The following is a 19879-nucleotide window of genomic DNA, read 5'->3' on the forward strand; positions in this document are numbered from 1 at the left end:
ATGCACTGATCTAACGCATGGCAAAGGAACATTCCCCTTCCCATTAGGGCACCCCTGGCTTGAGAGAGTTGGCCCTTAATCCGACGTTCAGGATGTCTGACGTCTCGCTCCCTCCTTTGGCCAGTTCAGTACCTGTTGCACTGTTTCTCTTTACGCGTTGGGCAATGGCGCTGAGTCTCTCAGAAAAGACAGGGCGCTGTCTGTGTGCATGTGTCTCTCTGTGACAGTGTGTCCAAGTACAGGTGACTTAAGGCACATAAATTTGTGAGAAGGTGATAGAACCCCCTGCGTCTGCGTCGCAGCTGGGACTGGTGGGGGGGTTCAGCTCACCGCACTTCAAGGATCTGCACTGTAGGCTTCAGTTTACACGTAGCCAACGGATCAGCCAGACTTCCCTTGCCTGCCCCACATCTGGAGTCTGCCGGACGGTTGCCAACACCCCGGCGGTGGCTTTTATTCTCCGCTGCCTGTAACGGGAGCCTGGGTGAGCAGTCAGGATGCCTGCCTGGCAGCCCCGGGCAGGTCGGCAGGACGCGCCTTGCTGCCGAGAGGGCTGCATTCCCTCTGGGCTCCTGCTGCGGTGAGACACAGGCAAACAGGAGAAAGATCGCTGTGTGAACTTAGGAGCAGGTGAAGAGGAGGTTGGTGCTGAAAAAGGAGCTTTTAGACAGGGAAGTTGAGCACCATGGAAACAGGCAATATGATTAGCCCATGGCTAAAACAGTAAAGAAACAAATAGCCATCTCTCCAAAGGCAAATTCCCAACAAGACTAGGCAGCGGGCTTTGCCCTTTGATGTGCGTTAATTAACGTAGCCAGTAGGCACCTGTTAGCTTAATTAACTGTTACCATGTCTGTAGATACAATGCCAAAGCAATGAACCAGCAACTGGATGTGACCTCTAGCGATATATCCAGGCATGGCATTTTTTGACTAAGCACAGGCATGGATAAGTTGTTTTCAGCAAGAATGAAAAACGCCAAGACAACTTAACAAAACAGCAGGGTCATTTGTAACCTTTAAATTGTGCTGTGCCACGTGTAACTTAGCACCGGGGCCTGTAGGACTACAGGCATGTCCAGATTGGTTCCTGAAGCTGTCTGAGCAGACCCAAGTGGTGTGTAATTGTCAAAGCTCCCAAGTGCCAAAGTGGTGACTGTCGCTCATGCTCCCGTCTGTCCACAGGGCACAAAACCAGCATGTGAACCCCCACCAGCTCTGCCTGTTTCTGAAGAAGCGGATGACGGTCATGAGGAGGAGGAAGAAGGCATTGAACCTCCCCCTGTTCCCGCACCCTGGCCTGAACATACAAAACCAGTAAGTCCCAGCGTTGGATAGCACTGTATTTGGGGTGATTCAGAGCTGCATGTTTCTGGTCAGACAGCACTTGTGGGTGAAGACTCTGCGGGCCGCAGTCCTACCATGACAGTGCTTCACCCAGGCCACTGACACCCCGACAATCGGGTTTGAACTTTCCCATTTAGTCATGAGTTTCCTGTGATTCTGATAGGGTCCGTGAATTTATCTTAGTAGCAGAGAAGAGGCATCTTCGTAAGCATTTGCATTTGCAATATGACCTTAGGGGCATCTCTGCAAGCCAGCTTTCTGATACAACGCCTTTTCTTGTCACAGATCTACTCATGCTCTGTAACTGAACCTGCCGCTGCGCTGGCACCAGCTAAAGTGGCCACCACTCTGCAATGTGGACAATCAAACGCTTTGTCCAGAAACACAGACGGGCAGGAGACAAAATCTGGGCTGACAGATGAGGAGATCCTAGAGAAACTGAGTACGTATTCGGTATTTCTTTCTGTCCCATGCCCTGTGCCAGATGTGCCGGCCCTGCCTTCCCGCTGCTGCAGCGCAGAGCTGCCGGGAGGCGGCAGCACCCCATCTGGCCTGGCTTCTGAGCCTTACTGCTGGAATGATCAGCATCTCGTTTGTGCAGCTGCCTGTGTAACGCGGCAGCCTGAGGAATAATGCTGTTCGTGCTGTCCACCACGGCTGTGCTTATTTGTGAATAAGCATAATATTGGCAGACAGTAAGTTATCCATGGGACAGCACTGTGCCCTGGTGGCCAAGAGGGCCAATGGTATCCTGGGGTGCATTAAGAAGAGTGTGGCCAGCAGGTCGAGAGAGGTTATCCTCCCCGTCTACTCTGCGCTGGTGAGGCCTCATCTGGACTATTGCGTCCGGTTGTGGGCTCCCCAGTTCAAGAGAGACAGGGAACTCCTGGAGCGAGTCCAACGGAGGGCTACGAGGATGATTAAGGGACTGGAACATCTCTTGTATGAGGAAAGGCTGAGAGACCTGGGGCTGTTTAGTCTGGAGAAGAGAAGACTGAGAGGGGACCTTTTCAATGTTGTCGTGGTTTAGCCCCAGCCGGCAACTAAGCACCACGCAGCCGCTCGCTCACTCTCCCTCCCACAGTGGGACGGGGGAGAGAATTAGGAAAAACCTCGTGGGTTGAGATAAACACGGTTTAATAGGACAGAAAGAAAGAAGGGAACAACAATGATAATACCAACAAAGGAATGTACAAGAACAAGTGAGGCCCAATACAGAAATTGCTCACCACCCCGTGATCGACAGCCCGTCCCCGAGCAGCGATTTCCGCCCCCCGGCCAACTCCAGTTTATGTACTGGGCATGACGTCGGATGGTAGGGAATATCTCTTTGGCCAGCCTGGGTCAGCTGTCCCGGCTGTGTCCCCTCCCAGCTCCCCGTGCACCCCCAGCCTGCTTGCTGGCCGGCCAGCACAAGAAGCTGGACTGTCCTTGACGGCTCAGCAACAACCCAAAACATCAGCACATTATCAACAGTTCCTCATCCCAAATCCAAAACACAGTCTCACACTAGCTTCTGTGAGGAAAACCAGCTCTATCCTGGCTGAAACCAGGACAGTATCCACCCCTTATTCCATACCATTTACCTCATGCCCAGGTCCTATACTTTTCAATACATTCCAATTATTCATTATTACTCTTCCTGTCTTTTAATATATACACACAGATATCACTTTCTTAGTCCATGGGCCATCACTTAAAATGTCTATGGAGTTCAGTCAGTCCATGACTCTGGGCTTCATCCATCATAGCAGTCTCTCAGGGCAGGGGAGATGGTATGTGGTGTTGGATTGTCATCTGGCACGGTCCATGTCCATGATCTGCAGGTCGAAGATGTCGATCTCGAGGGATTTGTTGGGCGCAAGCTGCTGAAGCCAGTTCTGGTTTCATCACTGCTGCACGTTGCTTGGTTTCAGTGGAGCTCATTCTTCATCAGTCTGGGTGATTCTTACTATAATACCATTGATATGGTAGATAGCAACCATAGTAGTAATGTCATACTGAACAATTAACATAATACAATTCAAATCATTGACTGTTTTCACCCAAAATCAAGTCTCCTTGAGGTACACATCGGACTTCCCCATCCTTCCGCATTACCCACCAAGTGCACCCAGGTCCCTGGGCAAAGGCAATCCCACGAACGGGTTTGCCTTTTCCTAATGCAGGAGTAACCCAGACTCTCTTCCCCAGCATGTTTCTCACATGCACCACAGGGACTTTATCCCCTTCTACAGTACGTAGAAGTTTTGATTGGGCAGGGCCGGCTCTATTAGTAGATCCCCTAGTGTTGACTAACCAGGTGGCTTTGGCTAAATGTTTATCCCAATGTTTGAATGTCCCGTCACCCATTGCTCTCAGTGTAGTCTTTAACAGTCCGTTGTATCGTTCAATTTTTCCGGAAGCTGGTGCATGATAGGGGATATGATACACCCACTCAATGCCGTGCTCTTTGGCCCAGGCGTCTATGAGGTTGTTTCGGAAATGAGTCCCATTGTCTGACTCAATTCTTTCGGGGGTGCCATGTCGCCATAAGACTTGCTTTTCAAGGCCCAGGATAGTGTTCCGGGCGGTGGCATGGGGCACAGGGTATGTTTCCAGCCATCCGGTGGTTGCTTCCACCATGGTAAGCACATAGCGCTTGCCTTGGCGAGTTTGTGGAAGTGTGATATAGTCAATCTGCCAGGCCTCCCCATATTTATATTTCAACCATCGTCCTTCATACCAGAGGGGCTTTAACCGCTTGGCTTGTTTGATCGCAGCACACGTTTCACATTCATGGATAACCTGTGCAACAGCATCCATGGTCAGGTCTACCCCTCGATCCCGAGCCCATCTATATGTTGCATCTCTTCCCTGATGGCCTGAGGTGTCATGGGCCCACCGAGCTATAAATAATTCACCCTTATGTTGCCAGTCCAGATCTACCCGAGCCACTTCAATCTTAGCAGCCTGATCCACCTGATGGTTGTTTTGATGTTCTTCGGTGGCCCGACTCTTGGGTACGTGAGCATCTACGTGACGTCCTTTTATGACGAGATTCTCTAGTCGGGCAGCAATATCTTGCCACAATTCAGCAGCCCAGATGGGCTTGCCTCTGCGTTGCCAGTTGCTCTGCTTCCATTGCTGCAGCCACCCCCATAGAGCATTTGCCACCATCCATGAGTCAGTATAAAGATAGAGTACTGGCCATTTTTCTCGTTCAACAATATCTAAAGCCAGCTGGATGGCTTTCACCTCCGCAAACTGACTTGATTCACCTTGTCCTTCAGCCACTTCTGCAACTCGTCGTATAGGGCTCCATACAGCAGCTTTCCACCTTCGATGTTTGCCTACAATACGACAGGACCCATCAGTAAACAGGGCATATTGCCTTTCATTCTCTGGCAGTTCATTATATGGTGGAGCCTCTTCAGCACGCGCCACCTCCTCTTCCAGTGATATTCCAAAATCTTTGCCTTCTGGCCAGTCCATGATCACTTCCAAGATTCCCGGGCGATTAAGATTTCCTATTCGAGCCCGCTGTGTAATAAGCGCGACCCACTTACTCCACGTAGCATCAGTCGCATGATGCGTAGAGGGGACCCTCCCTTTGAACATCCAGCCCAGCACCGGCAGTCGGGGTGCCAGGAGGAGCTGTGCTTCAGTACCAACCACTTCTGAGGCAGCTCGAACTCCTTCATATGCCGCCAATATCTCCTTTTCAGTTGGAGTATAGCGGAACTCAGATCCCCTATATCCTCGACTCCAAAACCCTAGAGGTCGACCTCGAGTCTCTCCTGGTGCCTTCTGCCAGAGACTCCAGGTAGGGCCATTCTCCCCGGCTGCCGTGTAGAGCACATTTTTAACATCTTGTCCTGCCCGGACTGGCCCGAGGGCTACGGCATGAACTATCTCCTGTTTGATTTGTTCGAAGGCTTGTCGTTGCTCAGGGCCCCGTTTAAAATCGTTCTTCTTCCGGGTCACTTGATAAAGAGGGCTTACAATCAGACTGTAATTTGGAATATGCATTCTCCAGAAACCCACAACACCCAGAAATGCTTGTGTTTCTTTTTTGCTAGTTGGTGGAGACATAGCTGTTATTTTGTTGATCACATCCGTTGGGATCTGTTGACGTCCATCTTGCCATTTTATTCCTAAAAACTGGATCTCTTGTGCAGGTCCCTTGACTTTACTTTGTTTTATAGCAAAACCAGCTTTCAGAAGGACTTGAATTATTTTCTTCCCTTTCTCGAAAACTTCTTCTGCTGTGTTGCCCCATACGATGATGTCATCAATGTATTGCAGATGCTCTGGAGCTTCACCCTGTTCCAGTGCAGTTTGTATCAGCCCATGGCAAATGGTAGGTCTGTGTTTCCACCCCTGGGGAAGTCGATTCCAGGTGTATTGGACACCCCTCCAAGTGAAAGCAAACTGTGGCCTGCACTCTGCCGCCAAAGGGACTGAGAAAAATGCGTTAGCAATATCAATGGTGGCGTACCACTTGGCTGCCTTTGACTCCAGTTCATATTGAAGTTCTAGCATGTCCGGCACGGCAGCGCTCAATGGCGGCGTGACTTCATTCAGGCCACGATAGTCTACTGTCAGTCTCCACTCTCCATTAGACTTTCGCACTGGCCATATGGGGCTGTTAAAGGGTGAGCGAGTCTTGCTGATCACTCCTTGGCTCTCCAGCCGACGAATCAGCTCATGGATGGGGATCAGGGAGTCTCTGTTGGTGTGATATTGCCACCGGTGCACTGTTGTGGTAGCGATCGGCACCTGTTGTTCTTTGACCCTGAGCAACCCCACCACAGAAGGGTCCTCTGAGAGACCAGGCAAGGTGGACAGCTGTTTAATTTCTTCTGTCTCCAAGGCAGCTATACCAAAAGCCCACCGGTACCCTTTTGGGTCCTTGAAATACCCTCTGCTGAGGTAGTCTATGCCCAGGATGCATGGAGCCTCCGGGCCAGTCACAATGGGGTGCTTCTGCCACTCATTCCCAGTTAGGCTCACTTTGGCCTCCAGCACAGTCAGCTGTTGGGATCCCCCTGTCACTCTGGAAATACAGATGGGTTCTGCCCCTATATGGCTTGATGGCATCAGGGTACATTGTGCACCGGTGTCCACTAAAGCCTTATATTCCTGTGGGTCTGATGTGCCAGGCCATCTAATCCACACAGTCCAATAAACTCGGTTGTCCCTCTCCTCCGCCTGGCTGGAGGCAGGGCCCCTCTAATCCTGCTCATAGTAGTCATTACCCACTTCTTGTAAATAGGAATCAGAAGTCCCTTCAAGAGGATCAGAGGTGAGATCAGCTCTTCTATTCTTTCTGGGAAGCTGCCCACTGGAAAGTGGAGCGACGATTTTCCTCGAGGAACCTGAACCCCCTTTTGTAATTGTTTTTCCTTGCAGCTCGCGTACTCGTGCCTCTAGGGTCGAGGTAGGTTTTCCATCCCACCTCCTCATGTCCTCTCCGTAGTCACGCAATTGAAACCACAGGGTGGCTCGTGGTGTGTATCCTCTGTATCTTCTCTCTTGAACAGAAGAGCGCTTACTCCTAATGGCTGAGACACTGGTCCGTACGGGTGGAGGGTAGGGCATATCCTCTTTGAATTGCTGGAACTCCCGGGACAGTTTCTCTATAGCAGAGACGCAGGCCCGTAGGGAGGAAGAGAGACTTTCTTCGTATTGCCGGAGTTGGCCAGCCAATTCATCCACCGTTGGTCTCTCTCCGTCCTTCCAGGCCATTACTGCTAATGAGTTGGCATATGATGATGGTGCACTCCGTACAAACTTCCGCCACATAGGTTGCGTGCAATTGACTTCATCTGGATCTTTGGATGATTGTCCATTGTCCAAGTCACCATAAATCACTTCCAGCACCGCTAGCTCCCTCAGGTACTGGATACCTTTCTCCATGGTGGTCCACTTGCCTGGGTGACATAGAACATCTTCCTTGAAGGGATACCTTTCCTTCACACCCGACAGGAGTCGTCTCCAGAGGCTGAGGACTTGTGCACCTTTTGCAATTGCTTTGTCAATGCCCCCTTCCCTAGAAAGGGATCCCAGCTGCTTGGCTTCCCTACCCTCTAATTCCAGGCTACTGGCCCCATTATCCCAGCATCGGAGCAGCCAGGTGACAATGTGCTCACCTGGACGACGGCTGAAATCCTTTCGCATATCTCGCAATTCACTCAGGGATAGAGATCGGGTAGTTACCGTCTCTTTTATAAGTTCTTCCTCTTCCTCCTCTTCAAGTGATGACTCGCTCTCTTCCCTCTTCCGTGCTTGTGATGGCCCTGCTTCAGAGCACTCTGCCTCCTCACTCTCTTCCTCTGGCTCCTTCTTAGCAGAATCTTCCTCCTCCCTTACTAAACGAGCTGACTTCCGCTTCCAAGATTTCTTCTTTTGTACAGGGGCAACTGATACCGGGATGGGCTGGTTCTCTGGTTCAGCTGCAACAGTCTGAGTAGCTACAGTGCCCGCCGTGGGGGTTGGAGTAGTGGCAGTGCCCGCCGTGGGAGTTGGAGTAGTGACAGTGCCTGCCACAGGGGTTGGAGTCGTCACAGTGCCTGCCACATTGCCATCAGACCCAGAGAGCCTCTCTCCCCTTTGCATAGTGTTAAATAGGGTTCGGTAGGCATGGGCCAGGCCCCAGCACATGGCAATGATTTGTGTCTCCTTGGAGCTGCCAGGCTGACAGCATACTTCTTCCAGATATTCTGCTAGTTTATCAGGATTCTGCACTTGTTCGGGAGTGAAGCTCCAAAACACCGGAGGTGCCCACCGCCCCAGGCATCTGCCCATGCTGTTCCACACGCCCTGCCTTTCATAACTATCCAGCCTTGGGGCAGATCTCCGGGTGATATTCTTAAATTGCTTGCCAACCTTAGACAAAACCGAAACAATGTTCCCCAGAAGTAGCAATAGAGGTATTTTAACTACCCAAGGGTGTTCAAAATACTGAAAAATTATTGTGATGAAGGAGGAAATGTTATGATAGAGGGTAGCAAAGGTACCACTCTGCATTTCCTCCATAAAAAACCTTTCAGAGGCAGAAGTATAATTGCTAATCGTCTCCACAAGACTGTAGCCAAAATACAGTAACGGCTTTAGTACAGAGCTCAGATGATACCACATTAAGCTCAAGGTCAGTGCTCTAAAAACAAAATTCACAGGCGAGACATTACTAATCATTGCAGAGTACAGCAGCCCGCAGAAACCAACACCGATCCTTAACATGTACAGCAAAGACGAGAGCATGATGCAAATCAAATAAACTGATATTGTGACCTGCAACCGTTATTATCTCAAGCCTCGGGCCCCACCTTGGGCACCAAAAAGGACTGTCGTGGTTTAGCCCCAGCCGGCAACTAAGCACCACGCAGCCGCTCGCTCACTCTCCCTCCCACAGTGGGACGGGGGAGAGAATTAGGAAAAACCTCGTGGGTTGAGATAAACACGGTTTAATAGGACAGAAAGAAAGAAGGGAACAATAATGATAATACCAACAAAGGAATGTACAAGAACAAGTGAGGCCCAATACAGAAATTGCTCACCACCCCGTGATCGACAGCCCGTCCCCGAGCAGCGATTTCCGCCCCCCAGCCAACTCCAGTTTATGTACTGGGCATGACGTCGGATGGTAGGGAATATCTCTTTGGCCAGCCTGGGTCAGCTGTCCCGGCTGTGTCCCCTCCCAGCTCCCTGTGCACCCCCAGCCTGCTTGCTGGCCGGCCAGCACAAGAAGCTGGACTGTCCTTGACGGCTCAGCAACAACCCAAAACATCAGCACATTATCAACAGTTCCTCATCCCAAATCCAAAACACAGTCTCACACTAGCTTCTGTGAAGAAAACCAGCTCTATCCTGGCTGAAACCAGGACAATGTCTATCAATATCAGCAGGGTGGCTGTCAGGAGGATGGAGCCAGTCTCTTTTCAGTAGTGCCCAGTGACAGGACGAGGGGCAATGGGCATAAACTGCAGCACAGGAGTCCCACCTCAGCATGAGGAAAAACTTCTTTACTGTGAGGGTGATGGAGCACTGGAACAGGCTGCCCAGAGAGGTTGTTGGAGGCTCCTTCTCTGGAGACCTTCCAAACCCGACTGGACACGTTCCTGTGCAAGCTGCCCTCGGTGATCCTGCCTTGGCAGGGGGGTTGGACCAGATGATCTTCAGAGGTCCCTTCCAACCTCTACCATTCTGTGATTCTGTGGAGATCAACATGCGTGCAGTGTTGAGAGTGCAGGACAAGTGCGTGTCAATCCCAGTCAGGTTGCAGACAAGCAGTGTGGTTCTTAGAGTGGCATAAGCAAGGTCTTCAGAACTTAGCCTGGTAATGAGTGGATGATGGTGATAGTTCTTAAAACCCCATCATTCCTGGTGAATGAACATGAGAAGCTGTTCTTTAAAAACATAAAGGCATTCTTCCGGCAAACTGCTGAAAGGTTGAGAAGATCCCCTCCTGGAAACACTGCAGTATTTTTCCTGTTCTGAAAATGGCACCTGTTCATCAAAATTGATTCCAGAACCCAAGGTGCATGTAATCTTTGGTAGCATTAAACCTTCTGTTGAATCACACAGAGTATTTATTCCTAAGGAAATAAAGGCTCTGTTGTTCCAGTGCTCGTTAGTGTTTCTCGACAACAAACACTTGCATTGGTGCTTGTTCTTTTCTGATACCTGTCTGCTGTGAATGTTTCTCCATGCTCTTAGTTTGCTGTCAAGGTAACTCTCCAAAGGACTGTAGAAAATCCGTCTTTGTGGAGGCTGTCTGTGCTGTGGAGCTGCCTGTATGACGAAGTTGTTGTTGTTGTTGCCCAAGTGGCTACAAACGACTCAGAAGCCCAGACAGTGGAGCTGCATTTCTGACCTGCTGGAAGTTGGTATCTCCAGTTTGCAGTGAGCATCTTTAATTTTGTTTCTTTCAGGGAGCGTTGTGAGCATGGGAGATCCTAAGAAGAAATATACTGAATTGGAGCAAATTGGCCAAGGGTAAGTCTGACCACAGTTACTGACACGAAAAATGGGCCAGGTATTTTGCTGGTGTAATATCAAGCGTGAAGTCGGGCAAGCTCCAGACATGTTCAGACAACCCTGGATTTAGATTCTCCTGTCTCTCAGTACCGATCAAATTTATAAGTGCGGTCGGAAGGCACGGCCAAAGACAACCTGGTGGAGCCAATGTCTTGTCTGCAGCAAGGAGCAGGACCGGGAAGGTCTACTGTCCCTCAAGTGTGTGGTCCCTATTTGCTTATGTTCTTAGGGGGAGAAGGGGGAATAGTTTTTTGTATGTCGCAAAATAATCTGGCCACGCTAAAGAATGGCGAAAAAACTTTGTTGCCTAAAAGAGCCACTTAGCACCTGCTAGTTGTGAGATAGATACCAGTTCTCAATACCATTTCTTTCGAATATTTTGCTCTAAAAAGATATTCAGTGATCTGGATTATAACCACATAGTTTAGCAACAGAACGCAGAGATTAAATAATAAGCTCTCTTTTCTAGCAGAGGCAGAAAAGAACAAAAATTCAGTAATAAACAGAGAGTTGAAGCACAAAGTACTTGATGAGAACATGCATCATCTGCCTGATGGCAGACCACTTGTGGATCCTGCAGGTTTTAGGAGTTTACAGAAAAAAAACCATCAGGCTATTTCCCTTTGAAGCCCAACCATGCTTACTGTAACTAGGATTGATTTGAAATGGTTCCGATGTGAGGAGGCAAGAAGAAATGGCATCAAAATTAGGTATCTGACTTGCGTTTTAAATACAGACAGACTCCCTGCTCGGTCAAAGTTTCCGTGGCTGTGTCGTAGTTCCGGGAGGGCCAGCGCCATTGTGTAGCACCAGGATCATGCTGCTGTCAGTGTCTGACAGAAGCTGTTCACTGACATCAGGAGATGTTTTCCTGCCTGTTAAGGCAGGTGACCTTAGTGTTTGTAAAGAAACCGTGACTGCTTGTGAGGTTTGGAGTCAGGGTAGCACGTTGCTGACCTAGAACTGATAGATGCTGCAGAAAGCCAGACGCACTCACGCTCTTTCTCTGGCAGGCTTTATCGTAGACACTTCTTGTTTGGTGGGGCACTTGTGGGAAGGTGTTTCTGCTCCATTCGTTGTATAAAAACCCTTTCTGGGATTGCCGCTTGCGTTGTACCCGAAGTTTTGGTTCTCATTGTCATTTGTAAAATGTCAGTGGACACCTAGAGCTGTGCCAGGCTCTCAAAAGATATGTGTCAACTGAAGAAGTGAGAGCCAGAAGAAACATGCGTGTGACGCACGTGTGACCGTGACAGTATGACCATCGCCCTCACCGTCTTTTGTTTTGCCCATCCTAGGAGTGAGCTTGTACAAAGGTGCCTCAGCAGCTGGTGGGAAGAGAAGTGGCTAATATCTGGCCTGAAAGGGTCTCTGAACTGATTTCCTCCAGCTTTTAGTGCAGCCTGAAGATGGCACGCCCTTCTTACAGAGCAGTGAGCGTGCTGCCGTCACCAGCTCGTGACTGTCATGCTGCAGGTCAATTTGTAGTGATGGGGAAAAATCCTCCAGAAAAAAATCGTCCCTGGTGCCTGTTGGATAGCAGTGCTTCAGACATATTTCAGCCTGCAGGTACACAAACAAGCCAGGGGATCAGGTGAAAAGGAGCAAACTGATTTTGGCATTGTCAGTCAGTGGGACAGTTGCCGGATGGGTGTTCCCACTTCTCAGAATTCCCTCGCTGGCTCTCCGTTGCCTCACTGTCCGTGCAGACGTCAGCTTTGACATGATGGCAGTGTAAACCTGTGCTTAGCTCAGAAGGAACACTAATGGGGTTTACAAGCCTGCAGTTACTTTAAACCCAAAGGGGTTTCCTCTGACCGTGGCCTTTCAGGCCCTTCACATCATTACAGGGGAAGAACCTCTTTTAACAAGAGGCAGATGACAAACAAAACGCCACACTGCCTAGTCCGCAGATGAGAGCACCATTTCTTTCTGGTGGCTCTACAACACAACCCGTGTCTGCCACAGGAGGAAAATACAGATACCATGAAGAGTCCTTCACGTGTCCAGTGCACCTAACAGAAGCAGCTGCTGACGGCTCTTGACACCTAAAGAAGCTGTCTAAGGATCCCCTGTTTGGAGCACAACATGCCTTAACCTGCTCTAGCTGTGACCTTGTAGGATGGCTGGAGAATAGTTTCCTTGCTTTGCTATGCTGGAGAAAGCTGTGTGTGGATCCTTTCCTCATGTTGGACATCCCTTGTTCTTCACGTTGGGCATAAGTTTTCTCTTGGATACCCTGCGTGGCAGAGGGCTGGTGGGCTGCTGCGCTGTGCGCTGCTGCCTGAAGGAGTGGGTGAACAAAGGTGTTTTTTAAACCCTACAGGCAGCAGCGATCTCCTGTCTGGGCTTGCTTTCACTCCTAGGGACTAAAGTGCTCCTTTCTTTGCTGCTGTTTTGCTTCTAGGCCGTCAGGAACTGTTTACATGGCGATGGACATCACCACAGGACAAGAGGTAAGTGTCTACAGTCCCAGCCGATTTTGCAGGTCTTTAGTGCTCTCCCCTCTGGTGCGAAGGGTGGATGGGGCTTTTGGGTGGCCAGTAGATCTTTACTGCCAAGGCGGTTCCTCTGAAGCACAGGCTAGTGTCAGCTGGCAAAATGCATCATCTGCTGTCTTCAGCCTTCAGAAATCCCAGCAAGCTTTTGGGACTGATAAAAACAGTATCATTTTTATTGCCAGCGTCAATGTGTTGGTTTAGAAATCATTCTCTTGTCTGTCAGTGTAGAAGAAGTATATCAAGAGCAAAGATCTCTCCCAAACCAAACAGTCGTGTTTAAGTCTGGTGTCGGTGACAGCCCATTACAGCCCGTGAAGTGCTCGCAGGGAAGTGGGGGCCAGGAGGGTGAGAAACGAATCTTGAAGGAAAGCGGCATTAGCTTTGACAGCCCCTGTAGTGACCAGTTTAAAGTGGCCTCTTCACATTCCTTTCCTTTTCCAAGGCAAGCGGTCTTGAATCTATACAAACCCTGCCTGAAAATGTGGCTAGAAACCCAGGAATGGGAGCGGAGGGGTGGTCTCTTTCGTGCCATGTTGAGAGCAGGACTAGACAGAGGCGCTTTATAACTGCTCTTAGGTAGAGGTCTAGCCCTGCTTAGAACCCAGGGTGTATCCATCAAATGACATAGAATGGATTATTTTTTTGAAACCCTCAAAGTAATTGCCAATCTGAACTGTGTTAAGGAATGTGTATTTCGAGTTGCAAAATCAAGATTCAAGAAGCTAGGAAGTGCCAGGTGTAGACAGCTAGGGTCTGGTGGCCGGAAGATATCGCGCTGTACGTAAAGTTAGGGCCCCTCTCCTGAAAGCCAATAGCGTTTAATTTATGATGCAAGCAGACGGAAGTGAGGTTAGAAACCTAAGCTATATAACGCCGTGTCACACACTAATAAACGCCATTTGCCATCTACCACATTGCTGTCAGCGAGCTGATGGCCCGAGCGGCCTGGGGTTGGTCTCCGTGCCGTTCCTGAACCAGGTCGCCACGCCTGCGAAGGCAACAGCCAGGACTGTATTTTTTGTGTGTGTAACCTTAATGATTGTTTTAGTATGGCTTTTGAAATGTAATGTACGTCTGTGTTTTCTCTCTGTTATGCCGTCAAGTCAAGAGTAACAGCAGTTGCTGAAATAATGATGACAAATCGTACAATTACTAAAGCATTACCAGCAGTTTTTGTGTATCTTGGCAGTAACAAAATCACTTCCTGCTTGCAAACTGTGCATCAACAATAATAGTGGTGGTAAACTAAGAGCATCTGAGAAGAATGTCGGTCCAGAGAGTGTTGTTAGAGATGCGTGCTTGATAGTTTAAAGAGCATTTGTACAGATTTTACAAGACAAAATATATATGGCCCTGTGTCCTGTAACTAGCACCCAGGCTAGCAGAGAAATTGGGTGTTGCAATATAAGTTACTGAGCTCTTTGGTCTGATACCAAGACAGTTTGGCACAGCTCTGCTATGTCATTCCAAAAACACGCGCTCCATGTTCATTGGGACCTTGTGCAACAGGCTACTCAAGTTAATGGCTTTCCCTGTCGTTTTAGGTGGCCATAAAGCAAATTAATCTCCAACAACAGCCCAAAAAGGAGCTAATAGTTAACGAAATCCTCATCATGAGAGAAAACAAGAGCTCCAATATTGTGAACTATTTAGAGAGGTGAGTAGTTCTGGTATGATCACGTGAATGTTCATTTACATGCTGCAAGCCAAACCTTTTTAAAAACCCCTTTGGTCGCTGGCAGAAAATTGACCTCTATTGTTTATCTACTCATAGCCAGTGTATGGGAGGAGACTGCATTTTGTCTGCATTAATCTTTTCTGGCATATATTGCTTAAGACTGTTTTCAAGGACCTGGCACAGCCATCTCAGCCTACCTCCATGTTGTTTTGTTGTTGGCTTGATTGGTTTTGTGGTTAAGTTGATCATGATTTCTGTGTCTTATCATAAGTGCTGGTAAATCCTCCTTGAAATTACTTCCTTTGGGCTGTTCCTGCTCTTTTCCATTGCTGTGGATATCAGGAAGGTGAAGTTCTTGTTTGCAGAAACACGTAATTTGCCACTTTTTAAATTGTTTCTCCTGTTCCTGGATGTATTTTCTGGTAGGTTTTCCAAACTGTTGACCAATTCCTGTCCTCACTGGTACACATCCTCCTGGTCCAAGATTTATCTTTGCCATTACTGAACTTCAATTTTTCACTTGCTTGCCAACTCGGACGTCTAATTGTTCACTTATGGGCCTTCCTCATTTAGACCGCACAGGTTCTAAGTCCTGTATAGCCTAGAGGGAATGTCTATTCATGTTGTCCTGTCCTCCTGTAAGAATGACTTGGAAACAAAATCAGCTGTAGCCTTTTTCCAGAGGTAATTTAGCCGTGCACACTCATCTCAGTGCCATTGTTTTCTTCTTTCAGCTACCTCGTCGGTGACACACTGTGGGTGGTTATGGAATACCTAGCTGGAGGCTCTTTAAATGATGTTCTTGAGGAGACATGTATGGATGAAGGACAGATAGCAGCTGTCTGTAGGGAGGTAAGGGATCCCGCCTGTGCTTCCCATTACTGGGACAGGATGGTACTTCTAAGCAGGTGGTAAGAAGATGAGAGGTTTCATGTTCAGAGCTTTGTTTCTGTGTTGCTTTTATGATACGGAGAAGAAAGAGCATCTTAAGTGAACTGCCTGCCAGTATCGCTGCACTTATTACACTCTGTTGTTTTACTCATAGAATTTTATTGTACTATTTCTTTTTTTGTTGTTTTTAGTTTTACTCTTCTCAACTTTGCCTCTCTAAACCTTTGCCTGGAGCATGCCTGTACTGCATTCCTTTCGTGTACAAGCAAATATGCTGGTGGCAGAATTTTAAAATACCAACAAAGAAAAATAGGGGCTCCTTCATCCCAGTCCTCGGCTTAAAAGAATAGCACTCCACCCAAAACGGTGGTTGCTCCTGAAAAATGCCTAACACGCTATTTCCAGATCTGCTGTCAAGCCTAACAATAAAATCTTTCTCATGCGACCTCCGACTCAAAAGTGATCCATCTTATACCGAAGGAAGGGACTTTTTGGTTTTTGGCAAACCATAGTTTGTCACCTGGGTGGAGATAGCACATTCCCTGCAGCAGCAGTCATTCCGTGCGTGCTTTCAGGGGACACTCTGTGGCAAGAATTGACATTTCTGTTTCAAAAGCTACTACGCCTTTGTTTAGGAAGTTATTACTCTGTGTTGAAGCAGCAAGCTCTTCCTCTTGAGAGCACAATATTCTGCCATTACTCTCAATTCAACTAGAAATTAAATCCTTTCGAGCCATTTCTTTTCTTGTGTGATGAAATCTGGTCACTAAGTAAGTTTTACCCTCATGTTTGTTTTTGATCTATGAGTGCCTACAAGCTCTGGATTGCCTTCATTCCAACCAAGTGATCCACAGAGACATCAAAAGCGACAATATCCTCCTCGGAATGGATGGATCTGTCAAACTGAGTAGGTATCTTTGGTCAGGTGCAGCATTCCCAGGATGTGGTGTGGGGCTGCTTTTGACTGACTGCCTGTTACCCAAAAGCGATGCCTGTGGTAGTGCACTGGCAGACCACTGCTGCGAGCTAAGAGCACAGTGCCAATGTCCAGGGAGGTACAGAAAGGAAAAAGGTGTAAAGAGTGGTTTTGGTTTGTGTAGGTCCCTTCCAGAAGGGATAGTAATAAAGAATAATCTAAAGCTTTAAGTGAATAAAAGCCACTGCATGAAACTTGAGGGGTTTTTAAGTGGCCACTTCAGTATTTCCTTGGCTCGAGCACTGAGTAAACAGAGCATGGCCGCTTTACCAGATAGATTCAACAACGCCTTCTGAGGCATCTGGAAGGGATTTCTTTTGCTTGGTTTCATAAATCAAGCTGCCTTTAAGAGTACTTGTTTTTCTCCTCAGCTGATTTTGGCTTGTGTGCTCAGATCACCCCTGAGCAGAGTCAACGGAGCACGATGGTCGGGTCTCCTTACTGGATGGCACCAGAAGTGGTGTCGGGAAACGCATACGGGCCCAAAGTGGACATCTGGTCGCTTGGGATCACGGCAATTGAAATGGCGCAAGGAGAACCTCCTTACGTTAATGCTCATCCTCTCAGGGTAAGGTGCGAATAAAACCAGAGACCACCGTCTTTCTAACCTGCCCCATGTTTTGTCTCCCATGAGACAAAATCCCAGTTACACCAGCTTGAACTAGTTCCACCAAGGGCTGCTTCTAAATATGTCGCTGGAGCATATCGGCATATATTGTAGCTGTCGTTATGTCAATAGGGGGACCTTAAAAGAGAAGTGACATGTAGACTGTTCAGAAATGTGTCATTTTTGCCCTCAACCACGCTTGAGATTTCTCATGTGCTTTTAGAACTCTCTTTGAGCTGTATCTCTGAATGACAAGAATTTTTCAGCAGCAAGATCCTCCAGCTGGGGAATTTTTATGAAAAATATTTCAACTGTACGTGCAGGAGAAGTCTTTCCAAACTCAGATCAGTGCCGATTGCTCACCTGCGCCTTTCAGGAAGTGTCACTGGTTCTAGTAATGCCATAATCACTTCTTAGCAAATGCTTTTCTACAAGTCTGTTTTGGCACAGGTACTTGTAGTACACTAGTGTATTTTGATGTTTTGAAGTTTCCAGTTTTGTCCTAATTCCTTAAAATGAAATGACCAGTTCTTATACCAAAGGAGCGTGTCATAGTGGAGGAATGTCTGCCAAGATAACACCTCATGACTGAGAGCTGAAACAGAGCTCAATGCTGCACAGTTAATTACTGACAGGATGCAGGAATTCAGGAGGAAATTAAGTTTGCTCTATGCGTATACATACGCAATTCTTATTAAGGCTAGAATTAAAATAGAGCCTGACCTTTAGCTTTTCTCATAGCAGTAAGGCTGCGCTCTCTCTGGTCTGTGGCACCCCGACCGCGTACTGCAGACTGAAAGAAGAAACAAGAGAATGGTCAGGAAATACCCCCGGCCAAGCAAAGAGAGGAGCCCACACTCCACCTGCTTCCCTGGGAGACCCTTGCAAAAAATGCATTTGCCTTGCATAAGGCAGCAAAAACCCGTGAAGAGCATTAGCGTGACTGGTCGGGATGCTGAAGGTTCCCTGCCTCCTTAACCTCAAATGCTGATTAGGGCTCCTTGAGAAGCCTCAGGTCAACTGTTTGTTAGAAAGATCACTGGATTTCTTCTCTCTGACCAAACTCAGCTCTTCCTGCCCTCACCCAGATTCTTTGAGATGCTCTTTTTCTCCATATATGCCTCATCTCCTGCTGGAGATACGATCAGCTTGGACACTTAGAGCTTCAAGGCATCTTCAGGTGTCTTAGTAAAACTGTGGTAGACGAAAATCAGGCACCTGAAGTTGCTTCCATCTGCATTGGCTTCCTGGGCTCTTTTTCAGCGGTTGTTGCCCCTGAGCTAGGAACAGTGAACAGCCTGTGATGGACTGCCTGAAGTTCCCCAGTTATCAGCTAGTTTTATTAAGGTCAATCAACCCCGACAGGATTGATTTGTTTTTTATGAAGGATTGTTTTAATAATGGAAGGCACACAGGAGCTTCCGTTACTTAAACACCTAAATAAATTGTAAGGGCATGAAAGGCTCATTAGTCCTAGAGTTAGCAGCAGTCTTCATGTAGATGCAGTGGTGTTTTCCACGTGTAGAGCAGGCGCATCCCATGCTGCTCACGTTCTTTCCAGCTGATGCAGAACTCACAGGAATGAACAATTTTCGAGCCATGTGTGTCTTGGATGTGTCTGTGATGGTATTTGTTTCCTCTCACTGTGATTTCCTTCCATCCGGCACATGCCGAGGGCCTGGGGGACAAACACTGGTGTGATAAAAACCCTTTGAAATTCAGGTTGGACCTCCTCCTGATTTCAATTAAAAAAAAAAACAAACAGAAAACCACAGAAACAAAACAAAGCCTTAAGCATTTCTTTTTCATTTCTTAACCACAGCGCATCAATTTGTCTCAAAACTGTAGCATTTTTTTCAAATGCTGCACATCTTCTACAGTTTCAGGCTTCTTAATCATCTGTATGTTGTTCTGTCACGTATCTGGGTGGCCTGGATACCTTTAGGATCTTGCTTTCACAGACTGCAGCTGTAATGGTCTGCTGAAGCCTTTCTTGTTTCTTGGCATGTGAAACAAATTAATGAGCTTATTGCCCCTTTGCAGCTACTGCGAACGCTCCTTTCCTTTGTACCGTACTTGCTTTTCTTTGCCAGCTGCATATCATAGGAGACCAAAAGATATGTGATAAGAAGGTACTTCAGCTTCCCGTAGACCTTTCCCTGTTCTGGTGGAAATACTGAAAAGGGGACGTACTGAGCTGAAGATGACTCTTCTTTGGGATTCATGTTCTGAGAAGAAACAAGTAACTAAAAGAGCTCCATTTGTCCTGGCACTCCTGTTTCACACTCAGGTGAATGTGGCTGCAGTAAAATCCCCAAAGCTGCCGTTGGTGCTGTAGTCCTTTCCCGCAGGAGAAGTATCATTCCTCGGGTAGCGCAATTGAAGCGTAGTGAGGACAGGCACTCCAGCTCACCACTGTGTCCGGTGGCTGAGGTCAGCTGCAGATGGACAGGATCAGACTGATTTTGTGACATTTATGTTGTGGGAAAAGGAAAGAAGCTTCCTTTTATTGTTTTTACTCTAGGATCGTTTCTTTGCCTTTTTAGGCTTGGAAATTGTCCTCTGTATTTAAGAGGACAATAGCAAAGTCAATGTGGTCCCGGTCTAGTTAAGTGCCAGTAGAACAGAGCTGTTGTAATGGCAGACGTTTTAATGGAAGACCCCATGGCCTATTTCTATCATTATTGCTGTGTAGTTTAGACGTATTCTGGAAGTTTATGTCTGAATAGTTCAAAAGGTTTGTCTTCCGTTTCTACATAACATCTTGCAAAAGCGCAATGAACTCATCTCGCTGGCTTCTCAGCATGTTAGACCTTGGTTACAAGCGAACCACACTGGATACTGCTCACCCTGTGTTTT

General features: G+C 47.8%; 2 protein-coding genes across 2 annotated transcripts in view; one reads left to right on the top strand and one right to left on the bottom strand.

The window, feature by feature from the left end:
* LOC309416447 (E3 ubiquitin-protein ligase RBBP6-like) overlaps window positions 1-19879 on the bottom strand; it is a gene marked incomplete at its 3' end in the record, with an annotated part of 134771 nt that overhangs the window by 34468 nt on the left and 80424 nt on the right.
* The window catches only part of LOC309416423 (serine/threonine-protein kinase PAK 3-like), a gene marked incomplete at its 5' end in the record, with an annotated part of 30802 nt that overhangs the window by 6616 nt on the left and 4307 nt on the right, over window positions 1-19879 (top strand). The window contains 8 exons of the mRNA XM_082015974.1: window positions 1185-1316; window positions 1632-1788; window positions 10262-10325; window positions 12775-12823; window positions 14413-14525; window positions 15281-15398; window positions 16245-16344; window positions 16785-16981. Of these exons, the coding sequence (XP_081872100.1) occupies window positions 1185-1316; window positions 1632-1788; window positions 10262-10325; window positions 12775-12823; window positions 14413-14525; window positions 15281-15398; window positions 16245-16344; window positions 16785-16981 (930 nt within the window). The remainder of the gene's footprint in view (window positions 1-1184; window positions 1317-1631; window positions 1789-10261; window positions 10326-12774; window positions 12824-14412; window positions 14526-15280; window positions 15399-16244; window positions 16345-16784; window positions 16982-19879) is intronic.

Source organism: Phaethon aethereus (genome assembly GCF_964289735.1).
Source record: "Phaethon aethereus genome assembly, contig: HAP1_SCAFFOLD_108, whole genome shotgun sequence".
Classification (NCBI taxonomy): Eukaryota; Metazoa; Chordata; class Aves; order Phaethontiformes; family Phaethontidae; genus Phaethon; species Phaethon aethereus.